This window comes from Vombatus ursinus, unplaced genomic scaffold (genome assembly GCF_900497805.2).
Source record: "Vombatus ursinus unplaced genomic scaffold, bare-nosed wombat genome assembly UNPS02001419.1, whole genome shotgun sequence".
NCBI lineage: Eukaryota > Metazoa > Chordata > Mammalia > Diprotodontia > Vombatidae > Vombatus > Vombatus ursinus.
Genome location: NW_020941197.1, coordinates 22,788,724 through 22,807,677, shown reverse-complemented (window position 1 = coordinate 22,807,677; position 18,954 = coordinate 22,788,724). Strand labels below are relative to the sequence as shown.

Sequence of the window (18,954 nt, the reverse complement as noted above, 5' to 3'; positions counted from 1 at the left end):
CTCAGTTTCCTCAACTGCAAAATGGGGATAATAATTGCACCTACCTTCCAGGGTTGTGAGGCTCACATGACATATTTGTGAAATGCTTAGCACAGTGCCTCGCATATAGTAGGTGCTTAAAAATAAACATTTATTTCCTTCCTTCAAAACAGGTTAAATGACACTGAATTTACTGGTTGCAGAGCTAGGACTATTCTTGACTCCCCAACATGTTGTCCCATATGATACATGGTGAATCCATTTTTTTCCCTACAAAGTCACTTTTTATTAATTTATGTTGAGTAAGGCCCTGGCTCATGAATTTAGTTAGTGGCAATATTGGCAGAGAGAAATATGACAAATATATTAAGAGACACTAACCCAGGCTTTTCTGAATACACAGACGACTAGCAATATTAGAGCTTTATGTTGAGGTAAATCTATGTTTCTTTGAGAAGGTACAGAAAAACAACAGAACCACTGAGGGAAAAAATTATCAATGTGCTAATCAGCTTCAAAAGAACAGGTAAAAGTGTGACATTTGGAAACTAGCTCCAGTCACCAAAGGTTTTTATTTTGGGGTGGCCTGCATCATTATTGGGTACATACACAATCACACACCCCTCCCCCTACATGCAGCTAATTCTTTTTTTTTTAATCAGTTTTTTCCCAATTAACAAAAATCAGTTTGCTCTTCCTCCATCCTCCTAATCCAAAACAAAAACCTTGTAACAACCATGTATAGTCAAGCAAAAAAAAAAAAAAAATCCCTGCACTGGCCATGTGTCCAAAAATGTTTCCTTCTGCATCTTCAATCCATTCACCCCTGTTAAGAGGTAGGCAGCACGCTTCATCATTTGTCTTCTAAAATCATGGTTGGTCAATGTATCATTCAAAGTTGTCAAAAGATTTTTACTGTTTAAAACTGCTAATATTTGACTCCCTGCGCCTCTAAAGGTGTTATTAATCAAGATTCGCAAAAATGGGCCTATTTCATCAACGTAAATTTGTTTAACATTGATATTCTCTGCCTCTCACTGTTGACCATTAAAGAAATGAGTTCTGAAAAAGTCAGTTTCATAACTTTATAGTTTGATTTTCATCAACTACATCTAGACCTTTAAGCGGTTTCTCACTTTGAAATGCTAAACATAATTCAGACCACCGTAAGAACAACTTGTCCTTCTCGTTAGCATTGGGCCAAAAAAAGATATACTCTGGCTTTTTAATAAGAACTAGTTATGAGAAATGGTCTAGGTGCTGTAATTTGTCATTTGCACAATTGTCATGGTGCAGCTGTTTTGAGTTGCATGGGCTGTGCATGAGATTGATTCTCTTTTCCAAGTTTTCATGTCACAGAACATAGAGCTAAACTAACAGTTTTGATTCAAAAATTTGTATTTGCTTTTTTCAAGTATATTCAATACATAAATCAAAATAAATTAATAAAAAAATTTTTTTTATCAGTAATCACTTCCATAAGCTTTTGAGTTTTAAATTTTTCTCCCCCTCCCTTCCTGCCTCCCTCTCCAAAATGGCACACAAGCTGATATAGGCTATACATATACATTCCTATTAAACATATTTTCACATTAGTGATGTTGTAAGAATTAGAACCAATAGGAGGAACCACACGAAAGAAAAAACAAAACAAAACAGAAGAAAAAAATAGCAAACAATATGCTTCGATCTGCATTCAAACTCCATAGTTCTTTCTTTGACTGTGGATAGCATTTTCCATCACGAGACTTTGAGATGTCTTAGATCCTTGCATTGCTGAGAAGGGCTGAGTCTATCGACGTTAGTCATCACTCTCAACCCCATCTTTTCTTTTTTAAAGTTAATGAAACTTTCTTAACTCGTCTTTTTGCCTTTCACAAGATGGTGTGGAAACTGTAACATCAGATGGCTTCACTGTTGGATTTAATTTTGTTCTGTAATGGCTCAGCTTGCTAGACTACTCCAGTAAATACTTCCCAGCAGTTTGCTGGAAGGCCCCAAATTTTATTGAAAATCTTATTGTATTAAAATACAGTTAGCACAGACATGATAAAGTACAAGCATATCAGTATATACCCTAACAGGTATGCTGCTTTTAAAAAGCAAACCCTTTTGAACAACTCTGCTTTGTAGTATTTCGAAGTATGGTGTGTAACGGAAAATGTGTTTAAGCAAATAAGACCAATGAATCCATTGTGTTCTCAAAGGATGTACCACAAAACTCTCTACACCTTGAGACTTGCTTCCCCAGTTTCTACCCGCACCCATAGCTGCAGGCCTGGTATTGGGGAGGTCAGGACAGCTTCAACCATGGAGATGCAAAGCTGCTTACTCTGTTATAAGTTCTAGAGAAGTAAATGGGGGGCGGGTGGAGGGGGTGATGAGAGGAGTGAAGGAATCCCAAATGCCTAGAGGGAGGCCCTACTATCTGGGAGCCCTTCTTTGTTGTCAGCTTAATCAACGTGCTATGATTTCTCATGACACAGAATATTGAGCCATGAGCAAAACAAGTTAAAATTTCAGCTTGTTAAAGGGATAATAACTTTTCAAAATAATTGTTCTGAATTGAACAGCAAGATTAGATCCATTAAAGCCACTTCTCAGGCATTAAAACTGGGGCAGAGATTACTCTGGGAAGATGCAAATGGTCCTCCTGCTGTGTTAAAGATAGACAACATCTAAAACAATGCTGATGTTCTGGATGACACAGCCAGCCTTTGAATCTTTAGCTAACCTATGAGCTATTGATGTGAAGGTTTCCTGTTATATAGGTTATAAAGCACCTCAACAGATGGATTCCAGAGTACGTTACAGAACTGTGAAAAGAAAAAAAAAGAACAGCTTGATGTTTTTTTTTTCTCTGAGTAATATCAACATGAATTTATTTAAACTTTTGAAATTGCTTTTCTGGCCTATATCACCTCTTGGGAGTTCCATTTGTGAAACAGTGATTATTTTTCACAAATGTCTCTCTAAAACTTTAGAGGATACCCCTTAGTTCTGCAATCCTGGGATGTACTGAACAATTAACCAAAAGTATTTATTAAACACCTACTATGTGCCTAGAACTGTGTGAGTCAGTGGGGATACAAATACAAGGTATGAAACCCTCCCTATTTGCAAGCATCTTAAATCCTCATGGTGGAGACAAATATCTATAAAAATGCAGACAGCATAAACCTGAAGTGAATAAATCCAAACACAAGATAGTTTGAGAGGGCAGGCACGAGCAGCTGGGTGGTAGGGGTGAGACTCTGAAAGGGCTTTGTCCGGAATATAGGACTAGCTCTTCTTATGTTATCTTAGCAGCCACTAAAAGGATTTGGAGACACTTCAGGCTAGATTTTTGACTCTGTTTTTTAAAGGGAGTTTTTCCACTCTGAATAGCTAAATCTATTTTTGCTGATCTCCACTTGATTGCACTCTGAATAGCTAAATCTGTCCTTGCTTATCTCCACTTGATTTCCAGCCTTCCTTTTTCTGGGTCGTATTTCTTTAGTTTGTACTCTTAGAGGAGCGGCACATCAAGCTTTCAGTCATTTCGGTTGCCCAATCAGAATGGCATAGAGTAAGTACTTCAGATACATACACCATGGATTTTTACAGACATAAAATGTGCAGTATCTTAAATCACAATTATCACAATGATTCCCAGGTCATAACTAAGCTTGGGTCCCATCATCCTGTAACTATAGCTTGGATTATTTCTTTATCGTCTTCAGTAGCATACTTTGAATTTGTCCAAACCACTCTGCTGCTAACTCACAACTTCCTGAGATCTTCCTGTCAACCTTGATCTTAACATCAACAGTAAATAGGGAATCCTCGGAGAACACTTACACATAAAAATTTAAATCTGACCTAGACTGGCATGTACAGAATTGTTTCTAAATTGGTGTCTTGCTTTGCCTATTACCAATGAATAGGCCTCCTGAAAGAGGCCTTTTCTTTTTAGGGCTTAAAGGCTATTAATGTCATCCTTCTAAAAAATCTTAGTGACTAATTTAGTGTTAAGGGTAGGATGAAGAAGTATCAAAAGAAGAAAAACCACTACCCGAGTGAAAGGCAAGGGAATGATCACTTTTGGTCCCTCGACACCTGCTCAGCCACCTTTCCCCTCTGATTGGATGGCAGAGCAGTGAACTCCTTTGAAAGCTTCCCTTCATAGAGGGTTCATAATCAATTCTTTCTTTTTCATCGGCTGCTTTGTTTGGTTTTAAATCTACATCGTGCCCCTGAACTGAGTACCCTCTGGCAGCCCCCCCAATCCCTTTTTCAGCTTCTTTTTGTACATTGTCTTCCCCCATCAGAATGTAAACTCCTTCAACGCACAGGGACTGTCTGTTTCTTATTCGTATCACTGGTGCTCAGCACAGTGCCTGGCACATAGAAGATACTTAATAAATGGTTAATGACTGAAAAGAACCAAAGTGGAGGGCAGAATGCCCACAGGGTCTCTGGTGCTACAGGTTTCCTATCCCTGCAGGAGTGGCAGGTGAAATGAAGGTTTACTCAAGGTGATGATGAAAGAAGAATCTGATGTTCAAGGTCCATGTTTTTGCCACTAAACTAGATAGATTAGATAGATTAGACAGACAGACAGACAGACAGACAGATAGATAGATAGCTTTTCAGCTCCCTTTTCTGTGGGGTCTTCCTGTCAGAACAGAAGCTTCTTAAGGGCAGGACCAGCTCTCTTTTTTACTTGTATTTATAGACCCAGAACTCAGTACACTGCTTAGCCATAGAAAATGCTTAATAAACACCTTGTTGCTTGGCCTGCATTACTATCCCTCCATCTCTGCTACAGTTAAACCGGCCTACATCTGCTGTTTTCCATATAGGACATGCCCGCTCTGGCTTCCTTCACAGCCTGTCCTGTAATGCCTGCCCTGCTCCTCTCCTAATCTTAGAACCATAACACCCTCCAGCCTCAGACCAAGTGCCGCTTCCTTCTGGATTTCCTGATCTGTTGCCTCCCTTCTTTGCCCTCTACCTTAAGATCACTTTGTACTTTGTATATAGGTGATCTATCAGGGAACCTGTTCTATCCCCCCCCACCCCCACCATTAAAATTTAAACTCTCTGAGGGCAGGGAGCGTTTTTACTTTGGTTTTTGTATTCCCAGTACGTAGATTAGTTCTTGGCACATATTAGGTACTTAATAAATGCTCTATCAATAGAAATTCTCAACTTGAGAAATAATAATTATCTCTGCCTCACTGGAATAATCAGTGGTTAAATCAGTCCTAGCAATAAATAATACTTCTTTATAGACAGCAAGCCTTTTTTTTAATGTTCTATCACTCCACCAAAGAATAGAACAGCATTTCCTGATGTTCAAAAAGGCATTAATCTTCTCTCCATTTCAGAAAATGTGGGGTCCAGACTTAAACTGTGACCTTTTGTTAGAAGTGACCAGAAAGGTGAGTTGGAACAAACAGGGTCAGAATAAAGGGACAGTGAAGGGCTGTTATGGTAACAAGCAGATAAAGAAGAAAGAAAAGGAAAAGCAAGAAGTGGGTAAGAAAAGGCTGCTGAAGGTGCTGACGGACTAAAGATGATGGACTAGAAAGTCCTGCTCACCTGCATCGTTTACCAGCCACCTCCAAGTCTCACTGATCCTGCCCCATTTCAGCTAATCCTTCCTTAACAGCAGAATTGTTTTTTAATTTATTTTTAGTGTTCAATTTAAAAAAATTTCTGAGTTCCAAATTCTCTTCCTCTCCTGCCCTTACCCCCACCTATTGAAATGTCAAGCAATATGATATCAATGATGTGTAACACCAGAATTTCTTAAAAGTCAATGACAGTAATTCCACTTACCTGACTGGAAACAGCTGAGGAAAGCATCCCTGGGTATGAGTGTCAACAAATTCCTGGATCTGCAGAACTTGTTTTGCAAGATAACCTTTGGAAGCTTTGTCAATTTTTGTTAACACCATCTATAGAAATTCATTTCAAAGAGGAGAGTGAATGAGGGTTGGAAAAAATTTAAGTGAATCAGTATGTGATTGAAAACAATACAATGCTAACAATAACTCATGCTCACATAGCACTTTCTGATGAGGCTGACTTTTGCCCAGCAATGATGAGAACCTTGCCTAAATCTAAATCTGCCCAGTAACAGGGGGCTCTATCTGTTGACAAGAAAACCTTATTATTTTCTGTGTACATGGCTGACCCCTATGGTTTGTGCCCATATCCTTGAATGTTGCAAGTTAAGTTCCCTGTTTTGTGACCACATCCCTGAACTGTTTTGTAAAGTACCCAACCCACCTGCTTCCCCCTTCCTGACATCCTTCCCTGTGGTTAACTGCCCACGTAGGAGCATACCCCAGCCCCTAGCTGAGTGCCCCAAACTTGGGTATATTAGCAAGCCCCTGTCTTATCTCAAACTGCTAGTGCTCCTAAGGCTTAGCCTGCTGCTTTGGCATCAATAAAGCCCTCTTGACTAGGAGAACCTCTGCTCCCTGAATTCTTTCCGGATAACCCGACTCTGAACATCATCGACTTCATCATTTTCTTTACGAAGACCCTCAGGTAGATACTGCAAATATTATTAGTCCCATTTTACAAACAAGAAAATCATTGCAGACAGATCAATTGCCTAAGGTCCCGTAGCTATTAAGTGTCAGATTTTGAATATCAGTATATCTACTTTTATTGGGAATTATTTCTAGATCCTCTAGGCATTTTGGCCCACTAGAGACTGTTCCTACTGTCTATTTCCCTGGGGGCTTATTCTTAAGGAAAAAAAAAAGATACAGTGGAATTCAAAATGAGTAGAATGTTAGAATTGCAGTTGAAATTGAGGAAGAACCATGATTTTATAAACATCTGTGCTTTCCATACTAAGGATTTTAAATATTTTATATAAATCAAATTCTTATCACATATGGCTATTTAAAAAAAATTAACTAAAGGATTATTCACTGATTTTGCTATGTGAGGCAAAAAACACTGACAACTATCTTTTTTATATTCAGTAAAGTTGCATGTTTCATTAAAAAAAAAAAAAAGGAAGGGGCTGGGACCCATATGAACAAAAGTATTTATCGCAGCTTTTTTTGTGATGGCCAAAAATTGGAAACTGAGGGGATGCCCATCAATTGAGGAGTGGCTGAATAAGTTGTGGTATATGAATGTGATAGAATACTATTATGCTGTACACAATGATGAAGAGGATAGTTTCAGAAAAACCTGGGAAGATTTATATGAACTGATGCAAAGTGAAGTGGGCAGAAGCAGGAGAACAATGTACATACATAGTAATAACAATATCATAAAATAATCATAATCAACTGTGAAAGACTTAGTAACTCTGATCAATACAATGATCTACCACAATTCCAAAGGACTCATGAAGAAAAATGCTCTCCACTTCCATACAGAGAACTGATGGACTCAGAGTGCAGACTGGAGCATATTTTTCCCTTTATTTTTCTTGCTTTTTTTCTTCCAGAATATAGCTAATGCAGAAATATATTTTACATGACTTCATATGTATAATGAGTATCATAAATCATGCATTCTAAAGATATATGAGGAAGGCTTGTGGGAGGAAGAAAATTTGGAACTGAACAACAAAATTTTAAAAAAATGAAGGATGCTATATTTCCCTCAATCACATACCATAATTTTCATGAAATTCTTTGGTAAACTTTTCATGATTTTCTTGTACATCTCTAAATTTCTTTGAGACTAAATTGTAGTAGGATGTGGGGGGAAGTTAGAACATTATGGCTGTGACTAGTAGTAAGGTGCATTCTTTATTTACCTTAGCTGGACAGTGAGATTCGAAGCTCTCGTCCAGAAAGTTGGCATGTAAAATTTACAAAAACATCAACTCTTCTATGATTTATCTGTTGTGTATATGTCTTTACTGGGAGCAAGAGGGTAGGTGAGGCAGGAATTATTCCCACTTTCCTCTAGGCATTTTGGCCCTTTAGAGACTATTCCTGACGAGATTTGGGGGTGCTGGGACTCCGAGAATGCCAATGCAGAGTTTCCTGCAATGAATTCACACACCTAAACCTTTTCTTTAGTCAGGTGGCAAAAAGATTATGGTAACGCTTTAGCAGAAGTGGGGCAAGGGTCCTTAAGGAACCTGTGAGAGAGTGACGATGGGGCTGGGGCTTATATGGAAGAGAGGCACGGGAAAGGAATGCCAGGGATGCTGATTAGGTAATCTAGGGGTCCAGGTGTCTTTGGGAGCTAGGATGGGAAAGTGTAGGTAGTATACCAGATGCTGAGTCAGAGGCATGGACCTTGGGCATCTGGCAAGAGGCGCAGTCCTTGGCCCAGGCAACCCTCTGTCTGTTCTGATAAAAGAATGTATTCTGCAGCAAGAGAAAATTTTCACATAGGACAGGGGCCTACTGAGAAACTGGGGGGCTTCCAGAGACATGATCTTAGAGCTGGGGCCCAAGCACCCCATCATTCCCACTGCTTCTCTACCTAGGGGTTATTAAAAAAAAGTCCTTGAAAAATAGTCCTTTTAGGGTTGGTAACAATCAAAAAGGATTTTATTTTGTCCAGGAATTCAGCATGTATGATCTGGAACTTGTTATATACTATGTTTCAAGAAGGTAAATCTGAATGCAGGTTGTGCAAAAAATATAGCTGGAATCACTGTGATAAGGATCAACCAAGGAGCTTTTGTTTTGCATGAAAAATAGTTATGAATCTTTTCTTTAGACACATGTTCACAGTATGTGTGTGTGTGCGCGCGTGTGTGTGTGTGTGTGTGTGTTTTAAGTGCCTATGAAAAATAGATGAATCAGGGCATCATGTTAGTTTGGGTACGGTTTTAATATCAAAAGATTCAGGCAAGAAGGAGAGAAAAAGAGCAAGCATCGTAGGTCGTTTTTTAAAAAGATTTAACAGAAATTTTACCTCATCTTCTCAGTACATTTACCCAGAGGCATAAACCTATCTGCCCTGAGACATTTTAACATTTGTGAATGCAAGCAGGATGCAAAATAACTTGGTTATCACTTACCACATAGGGTAATGCAAATTCTTCACACATTTCTATAGCAATACTGTCTGCTTTTTGAATTCCAACAACACTATCTATCAACAGAAATGTTCTAGTCAAACTGTAAGAATCAGAATGGAACAAAGATTACTAAAATGACCCTTTCAATAGATATATCTCCCCTGTTCTCTTCACAAACTCCCACTTTTTGACTCAACAAGCACATTTTTTCTTTGGGATGTTCTTAAATCATTCTCAGGCCATGGTCATTTGAGAATTCTCAAAACCAAAAATACCATTTCACCAGGAAATTCAGTCTATGGCCCCAAAGGTGCTGTTGTTTAGCACTGGGGTGGGGAACCTACAGTCTTAAGGCCACATGTGGCCTTCTAAGTCCTTAAGTGTGGCCTTTTGACTGAATTCAGATTTTACAGAAAAATTCTGAAGCCATGAGGCCCCATGTGGCCTTCTAAATCCTTTAAAGATTTGTTCTGTAAAATTTGGATTCAGTCAAAAGGCCGCACTTAAGGATTCAGAAGGCCACTTATGGCCTTAAGGCCGCAGGTTCCCCACCTCTGGGTTAACACATACATACTTTTGAATAACTTTACTCTAATCAATAGAAAGCCACTGAACACTATAACATTGAGGATTAAAGACGTTAACACCTATCAAATGCTTACAGAAATCCTGTTATATACCTTATCATTTCAAATGAATACATGTGATAACAGGAGCTAGTAAATATATGAAATATGACCAAATTTCTAAGTTGTATGTAGTCTTAGCTCAGAAACTTGGTTATTATACATAATAATAGCTAACATTTATACAGTACTTATCCATTGTAACATTTATACAGTATTTATACAGGTTGGTAGAGAGTTCTCCACATATTATTCGTTCTTCACAGCCCCATGAGGTAGATACTATTATTATAGATGAGAAAACTGAGGCTAAAAGGTTAAGGTCACACAGCTATAGTGTGTCTGAGGCAGGATTTGAAATCAGGTCATCTTGACTCTTAAGTCCAACACTTGATCCATTATCCTCTGAGCTGCCTCACAGATAAAGAAGCACTGGATTTCCAGCTTACTGTTCAAAAAGCAAACATTTGGAAATAGTACCACACATCTCATCAATACAATAGTGGTATGTACACAAAATGTATAGCCTTTGAAGCAGCCAACTATATTCTGAATGCCTCTCAGAAACTCAAGAAAGAACCCTCCCAGAAATGTTACTGAGGTTTCTTTCCATGTGGCAAGAACTATATTAAATATTTTATCTTTTTCTGAATTTATCAAGTTTGGTTATGATAATATTAAAAAATAAATCTAAATAAGAAAAGCAAACCAAGCTGAAATATTTCTAGACTTAAGAAAGTACTTAGAAGAATTAATTATCCTCACCTACAAACTGAAGCCAATCATGGAATATTTTGGTCCAAAATAGTATTTTAGAAAATTACAAGTAGGCCAAAAAAAAAAAGATTTTACAAATGTCTGTTGGTAACATAACTTTTTAATCTCTCAGGGACTGAAAGACATGACTTAACTTTAAAATGTTATTTTACTACTATGAACTATGAGCTGTGTAGATTGTTAAGAAGTTTCTCCTTACTTTGGCCGTTCTTTCAGATAAGCTTCTACCATGTCAACAAAATCCTTAGGTGCTTTAAAACCATAACCTGGCATGTCTACCAATGTAAAATATTTTCCAACTTGGAAAAAGTTCATTTTCTTTGTGTGTCCCTGTTAAAGCAAATGGGAAAATGATAGATTAAAAAAAATTCAAAATCAAAATGTCTACTTGATCTGAATATTAAAGATCCTACTCTGTCAGGGATAATAGAAGTAGAATAAGAATCCAGAATCCCTGACACCCATTTCAGTCATTTCTGCATTACATTAAGGTGACTCTCAGAAATCCTCTCTTTTATCCATCTCAATGACCAGCAATGGGGCTGAAGGAGCTATGTTACAGCAGAGAAGGAAAGAATCAGGGTCCCATGGCAATTTCCTATTTTTCATCTGGCTCTGTAGATGACCAGATAGGTAGGAGAAAGAAAGATTGGTGGAAGGGTTCTTTGGGAATAGTTGGATAAGATTTTCTCTTACCCTTACTAGCAATGGGCACAGGAGTGAGGTAGTAAGAATCAGGGGACTGGGGCTGAGTTTCGTAGGGATGAGAGAAGAGAGTTGGTGAGGGCAGAGTTATGGGCAAAGGTGTCTGCTCTGATGTAGGGGAAAGAAATTCCCATTGGTATCAGGAAGGAAAGTTCATGTGTTAACTTCATTTGTTGTAGTTGTTGAGTTGTTTCAGTTACATCTGATTCTTCGTGACCCCATTTGGGATTTTCTTGGCCAACATACTGGAGTGGTTTGCCATTTCCTTCTTCAGCTCATTTTACAGATGAGGAAGCTGAGGCAAGCACAGTTTAATGACTTGCCCGGGGTCACAAAACTAGTAAGTGTTTGACGCCAGATTTGAACTTGCAAAGAGGAGTCTTCCTGACTTCAAGCCCAGCACTCTATCCACTATACCATCTAGCTGCCCTGTTAACATCATAAAGGTGGCTACTAACACTAGAGAGGTATAAAATAAGGTTGGGAACTGTCTGTACTTATGTGTATATGTATAGAAAAGTTGGTAAGGTACAACTGAGATTAAGAAATGAAAGAGTATGTGAAACCAGAGGCCCTGAAATAGATGCGAAACCATAAGTGGACTTTTCCTAGAAAAGAAAATAAAGGATGTCCACAGGAAGAAAAAGTGAAATAAAAGAAAAAAATTACCTTGTTTTGCAAAGGCATAAAACTGTTGTTAAACATACTAAAAAGTAAATCTGCCTTTCTTAAATAATTAAAGCATGAAAATGCCATTCTTTCCCTGCCTGACCTAAGTTACTTGCCTGGAGAGAGTTACGTCATGTCACAAAGGAATGGCAGCTACCATCAAAGTATATAGCCCTTGGAAACTTAAGAGAAAAAGGTTTTTTTGCATCCTCCCACCCATTACCATTCACTTTACAAAATACAGATATGTTCTGTTCAGCTTTAAATATTTTAAACATACCGGCTTTTTTGAAACTCTGACTTCAACCTCAGGGGCCAGGGAAAATAAAGCCTTTATTAGGGATGATTTTCCAACGTTGCTTCTTCCTATAAAGCAGACCTTACAGAAAAGAGAATTAATAAAATAACAATATGAAACCTGAGTATTTTTTTTCCTCAGTTACAAACCTCTGTAAAGACTACTGTAGAGACTACTCTCCTACTCCCAGACTCAGGGAATGAGAAACTTAAATTTAGCTGAACATACTGGAAAAGAAAAAAAAAATTCCTAATACTCAAGAATACATGAGCTCTCTACTACAGGTAAAAAGAAGTGTTTGGAAATTGCAGCTTTGTAGCATTTTTGGTACATTCCAAATGTGTCCCTAATATACAAAACAGATTATTTGAATTCAAAATATTTACTGAGCATTCTCTAGGTGCAAGGTGCTGCACGTTTCAAGAAAATTGTCTCTTAAAAAAAAAAGCAAACAGCATCCCCTGAGTACTATTTTCTCACCTACTCCTCTGGTTGCTTTAGTATTTAATAACCCCTGCATGTAAGTTAGAATCTGAAACTATTTGTAAAACCATTTCCTGCAGGGCAGGATCACAGATCTAATAGCTGGGATAGCTATTCAACCCTTTCATTTTACAGACAAGGACACTCAGGCTCTTGGAGATTCAGGGATTTGTTCAAGGTACCATATCCCAAAGATACTGCGGCCGTGATGCCTTCCCCAGTGATATTAAACCCCAGTGATAAAGGCTTTGTCAGCTGAGTCAGTTCAGGCATTGCTAAATTAATCAGAAAATACAGCATGCATTGGCTTTCAAGGCTTAGGAATGGTGTGCTCCTACTCCACCATGGATAACGCCAATCAAAATGTGAAGCATTCATGTAATTGTCTCAAAGAGCAAAATGCTTCATTCTCATTGACTTTCGGTCAGACAGTAGGCCAGCAAAGTTTTTATTGGAGTTCTTTCAGTGTTTGAATTTAAATATAGGCTTGACTGCTTTAAAAAATGTATAACCAGTGCATGAGGGAGCTAGGCACATTTTCTCCTTCCCTGCCCCGACCCCAACTGCCCAGTTACAGCCAAAGCAGAATGTGATTGTCCCCCCTCCCTGCTCCTGCTGGAGGTGATGCACTCTCGCCTGGGCCCACCACCCCCTTTCCAATAATCACTGGTCAATGACGTGGTCTTCCTGAAGTCCACCTGGGCTTACGATCTTCCCCTGGGAACTGCTCTCCCATCTGCCACTGCCCCCAAGGACTCCTTGGCTCTCTCCTCTGTAAAGGAACCCTTTCCACCTGCCCTGCAGCTGAATACCCTTGTAAGCATGTGTTACCCCCCTAATTAGAACGTGAGCCCCTGGAGATCAGGACTGTCTCTCTTCATTTGCATCCCTGGTGCTTAGCACAGAGATAAGCACATCGTAAGCATTTGATAAATGTTTTCCCATCCCCTTCCATGTAAGAACTGACTCATTATTATCACTAATGGAGGAGAAGCCAGTGAACCAACTAGTGGAGAGTTACAAACAAACCCTAACATCTGACCATACAAATCTTTATGTTTTTAATAGTAGAATTACTTTATAACACAGATGATAAATTTAGATAAACTGTGAGTTAGGACATGTCTCCCAAAACATGATTTTATCTAAGTGGCATGGTGGATAGAGTGCTAGGCCTGGAATCACAAATACCTGTGTTCAAATCTGGGCTCAGATATGCACCACCTGTGTCATTTTGGCCAAGTCACATAACTGCTCTCTGCCTCAGTTTCCTTATCTGTAAAATGGGGATAACAGTAGCACCTACCTCCCAGGGTTGCTGTGAGATCAAATGAGATAATATTTGTACAGCATCAAGCACGGTGCCTGGCACACTGGGGATGCTATTTGAATGCTACCCAGTGTTGTCCTAGTTCTCAACATTAGCAGGTATTTTGAATGAAGAACACTGATTTAAATGATAAGGATTAGATCAAAAAACACAGAGGCAGAGTATCATATTGAAACGGCTGCTGCGTTTGGAGTCTGAAGGCCTTACTATTGATCAGTTCAACCACTTGCTTTCCTGTTTACTGTCGATGTGACCATGGGCAAGTTACTTCTCTGGGCTTCAGCTTTCTAAATGGTCACTAAGGTTCCTTCCAGCTTTCAATCTATGATCTTATGATCCTATGAAGAACTGATACATTATTACATTAAAGGAAATTATGAGACAACAGATGAAAATTTGTGAGATACTTATAAAATTATCCTCAAAGGAAAATTCCTATCTCTGAACACTGAAATTAACAAAAGAGGGAATGACAACTCTAAATGAATTGTGTATGGAGCTAAAAAAGCAAATAGGAAATCACCAACTTAAAAATCCCAAACAAGCACAAAAGTAGAATTTTGAGAATCAAAATAAATAAATAAATAAAATAGAAAACAGAGACTACTGAGTTTTTACATAAAGTACTATTTTCTAACAAGACCAATAAAACTAATAACATTCATTTTATCAAATAAAAGAGATGAGGGAGTGGGATAGTTATTAGTATACTTTGAAAAGAAAAAAAATAGAGTATCAGTGAATGATTTGAAAATAAGGAGAAGCTGACAGAAGAAATTTTGGAAGGGAGCAGAGACAAGTAGGGTGGTGTTAGAAGTGGCACATAAATTTAAAATATACAATAAAAAGGAAGGTGCACATAATAAAAATTCACAGCGTTCTATGCAGACCTCTTTTTTTTTGTCCTTTGTACGGGGAGATACTGATATTTGTCGATTTTTATCAAGTTCATAATAATAAAAAGAAAAATTAAAATAGAACAAAAGTCAAGTGTCAAAATTAATGAGAATTCACAATGGAAAGGAAATAAAAGTAAAAACTATTATAGCCAATCATATGCTCCCAAACTTCCCTGCAAACAAATGAAAGAGATGAGTATTTTTAAAAAATACAAAATACCCAGATTAATAAAACAGGACATCCAGTTTCTATAATCCAATTATAAATGAACTCAAAAGGGGGGGGGGGGGGGGGGGAGGGCTGGACTGCAAAGTACTGGAAGGGAAGTAATGTGCAATGAGTCTGGAAAGGAACACAGAACATGAATGAAGAGTGATAAGAAAAAAAAGTCTGGCAAAAATGTCAGGAGTCAGGTTGTCCATCTGGGTTTATATAGTTTAGCCTAGAAGCAATAGAGAGCCACTTAAGATTGCTGAGCAGTGGGGAGATGTGACCAGACCTGTACTTCACAAAGATTATTATTATTTTTTTTTTTTAGTTTTTAGGCAATTGGGGTTAAGTGACTTGCCCAGGATCACACAGCTAGTGTCAAGTGTTGGTCTGAGGGCGAATTTTAACTCGGGTCCTCCTGACTTAAGGGCCGGTGCTCTATCCACTGCATCACCTAGCTGCCCTGACAAAGATTATTTTAGAAGCTGCGTGGACGATGGTTTGAAAGTCTGGAAGCATGATCACAAAAACCAGGCTGTGTCAGGCTTTAAAAGCTAAATACTGTCTTAAGAACGGCTTTGTAAGAACGGCGAGTAAGTTATTTTTGTCTATTACAGATATCCAAAGAAAGAACTGACGGAGGTATGTCTAGCCCCTCTCTGGGGCATTCACTAGGGGTGCGACCCCAGAGGGGCCTTCAGACCCAGGCCCCCTCATTTTCTTCATGGGGTAGGGCAGACTTGATGAGGAGACCCCTCAGTTCACCCTCCCCCCCACCCCCCAAAACCGTCAGGTGCTCCAGGCTGGGAGCGGCTCCTTCCAGGCCATGAGAGGCTGCTCTGGGAGGTGTGAGAGCCAGGGACCTGATCTGACCGGGCCCCCCCCCCCATCATTAATAAACGCTAGCATTGATAAGCCTCTTTACCAATACTGCCTACTTGGAACCTCGCCACCACCCGGGCAGGTAGGTGCTATTGTTTATTATTCCCATTTTACAGATGAGGGAACTGAGGCCAAGAAGGACACTAAGTGATTTGCCCCAGAGTCACACAACCTAGTAAGTGTCCGAGGGTGGATCTGAACTCAGATCTTCCCGACTCCTAGTCCAGATCTCTACTCCCTGCTTCAGGTAAAATGGGGGCAATCCCACCCACACCGACCGCCTAAAAGGGCTCCTGTGAAGAAGTAGCTTTGCCAGCACTTTAGTGCTTGGTAAGGCCCAGGGCTTGGAGTCATTAAGACCCGAGTTCAGATTTGACCTCGGCCATTTAATAGCTAGGTGAACGTGGGTTCACCTTTTTCTCACTTTCCTCATCTGTAAAATGGGGGTAACAGCGGCTACTTCTCAGGGGTGGTGTATCAAATGAGTTAACATATATAACCTTAGAGTCCTGCATAAATGTGAGCTATGACTGAATGTTTACTATTTGCCCAGTCTCCAGGCTATTAAGTATGGCTGGGCATCGGATACTGGATGTGTAAGCGCGCGGCAGCCCGGGATTTCCCCCCCCCTTCTCTTTCCTCTCCCCTCACCTCGGGGCGGGAGGGGGCGGGGACGTGGTCGAGGCGCTCGGCGCTGCTAACGTAGTCGATCCGGTGGCGGGGCGCGGGGCAGAAGGCGGTCTCAGCTCTCGCGATGTCCTCCAAGCTCGGGTCGAACGTCCTCACGTGCAGCTTGGCGCCCCCGCCAGGAACCATGCAGCGCTCCAGCTCCTGCAGCGGGAACACCAGCGCCTTCTGCTGCCTCTCGGGCAGGCGCAGCACTTGGGCGACGGCCGCCGCCCCGAGCTGCGCTCGCGCCCCCATGGCCCGCCGCGGGACGAACCCCGCCAGTGTAGTGGACAACGCCCGCAGACTCATGTTGTAACTCCGACTGCCGAACTCCAGAACGCGTGCGCAGAGCTCTCGCACTCCCTCCTGGTAGTCGTAGTCTTTCTACGTTACTCTCCTCCAGCCCCACCTACCACCGCTTGTACCCTATCATAATTTGCTAAGCCTGAGAGGTGACGGCTGGAGGGGACAGGAGTGAATGCAAGGATTGCCCTTACCCCCAATCCCCATATCCAATCAGATGCCAAATCCTGTGGATTCTACCTTTCTGCCACCTCTGATTTATGCTCCCTTCTGCCCTAGGACGTAGACCTTAATGTTACTGTGGTGCAAGCCCTCATCCCCTCATGCCTGGACTATTTACTTCAATAGTCTGATGGTAGTGGGCCTGCCTCAAGGGTCTCCCCACTCAGTCCATCCTTCGCACATTGGTCAAATTGATCTTTCCATAGTGCAGATCTGTCTCTCTATTCGGTCCACATCCGTGGCTCCCTGCTCCTGCTACTGCTCCTGCTACTGATGTGGTTCAGTCGTGTCTTAACTCTTCGTGACCCCATTTGGGGTTTGCTTGGCAAAGATAGTGGAGTGGTTTGCCATTTCCTTCTCCTGCTCATTTTCCAGCTGAGGAAACTGAGGCAAACAAGGTGAAGTGACTTGCCCAGGGTCACACAGGTGGTAAGTATTTGAGGCTGGATTTGAATCACCTCCAAGATACAATATAAAACACTATTAGTCATTCAAAGCTCTTCATAACAAGATCTCTTCCTGCCTTTCCACACTTTTTGCACCTTAATCCCCTCCATAAACTCCTCCTTCTGGTATCACTGGCCTCCTTTGCTGTGCCTAGTATAAGACACATCACCCAGCTCCAGTCTCCTTCACTGGCTGTTCCTCATGCCTAGAATTCTCCCCCTCTTCACCTCCCAATTGCTGGCTTCCCTGGCTTCTTTCAAATCTCAGCTAAAACCCCCACCTTCCGCAAGCAGCTTTTCCCAATCCCTCTTAATTTGAGTGCCTTCTCTTAAAGATAATCTCTGACACGGCTGTTGCAGTGGTGAGCATGAGACCAGCTCAATACTCTTAACCTGGAGGTGCATTGATGAGGCGGAGACAGCAAGATTGCAGAAGCTCCGTTAAGTGCTAGTAGCTTTCTTTTATATCCTTAGTAACACCTGATCAAAGCATGATCTCCACCTGATAGCCAATCACCAAGTGTGCTGGACACCTGCAACCCTCCTGTCAGGGGTATGAGTAGGACTTTTCTCCCAATGAGAGGAGAGCCGAGCCAACCGTGGGAGCTGCGTGTCAGCAAAGGAGAGGTCTTGTGAGACTTCCTTGTTTTTGCCACACAACAGGTTGTGACCCTCAGCTTCTGCCAAGAGAAGCTAGAACTCCCATGAGAAAATTACCCTAACAGATCTCCAGTTTATCCTAAGAATTGTTTGCATGTAGTTGTTTACATGCTGATTCCTTCATTTGATAGTGAGCTCCTTGAGGGAAGGAACCATTTTTTGCCTTTCCTTGCGTCCCCAGCGTGAGCAAAGTGCCTGGAACATAGTAAATTCTTAATAAAAGCCTCTTCACTTGAATCACAGTAGAGAGTGTAGTGGAAATAAAAAGGGTAACAGTGTCAGCAATAATTGTGTTGTTAGCATTGCTACCCCCATGAACTAACGACACAATTGTTGCTAACATTGCTATCCATCTCAGAAAGAGGGCTGGATTGAGAGTCAAAAGCCCCATTCCAACACTTACTATGACCTTGGGCAAAGTGTTTAAAGGGGCTTGGCCCTCATTGTAAAATGAAGGGGTTTACCTAAATGACCTCTGAAATTCTTCTCAGTTCTAAATTTATGGTTACATCCCTGGCTGGGGGTGTGAGAGGTACCTAGCAAGTCTGGGGGCCTTTAGGAAGCTCTGCTGAGGTCTTGAGGTATTCTTACAGGAAGATTTGCTCAAGAAATTAAGCTGTTAGTTCCTCAAGGCCTGCCTTCTGTTTCCCGTAGATATGCTGATGGTGAACATCCTAGCTATAAATATACACTGGATGGAGGGAACCTTAGCTGAAGGAAAAGGGCCTGATGAGATATGCCTGTTTATTTCTGCCAAGTCTCCTCCCTGGTCCTCTGTCAAGAGTTCAGAG

General features: G+C 40.7%; 1 protein-coding gene across 1 annotated transcript; it reads right to left on the bottom strand.

Moving 5' to 3' along the window:
• Positions 1-1,701: 1,701 nt before the first annotated feature.
• GTPBP8 (GTP binding protein 8 (putative)) lies at positions 1,702-16,841 on the bottom strand. Its single transcript, XM_027865932.1, has 6 exons — positions 16,515-16,841; positions 12,041-12,139; positions 10,586-10,716; positions 8,984-9,083; positions 5,806-5,924; positions 1,702-2,795 (listed from the first exon to the last, which is right to left on the bottom strand). The coding sequence occupies exons 1-6, from the start codon at positions 16,839-16,841 to the stop codon at positions 2,714-2,716; spliced, it is 858 nt and encodes a 285-aa protein (XP_027721733.1). The 3' UTR covers positions 1,702-2,713.
• Between the last annotated feature and the right edge of the window lie 2,113 nt (positions 16,842-18,954).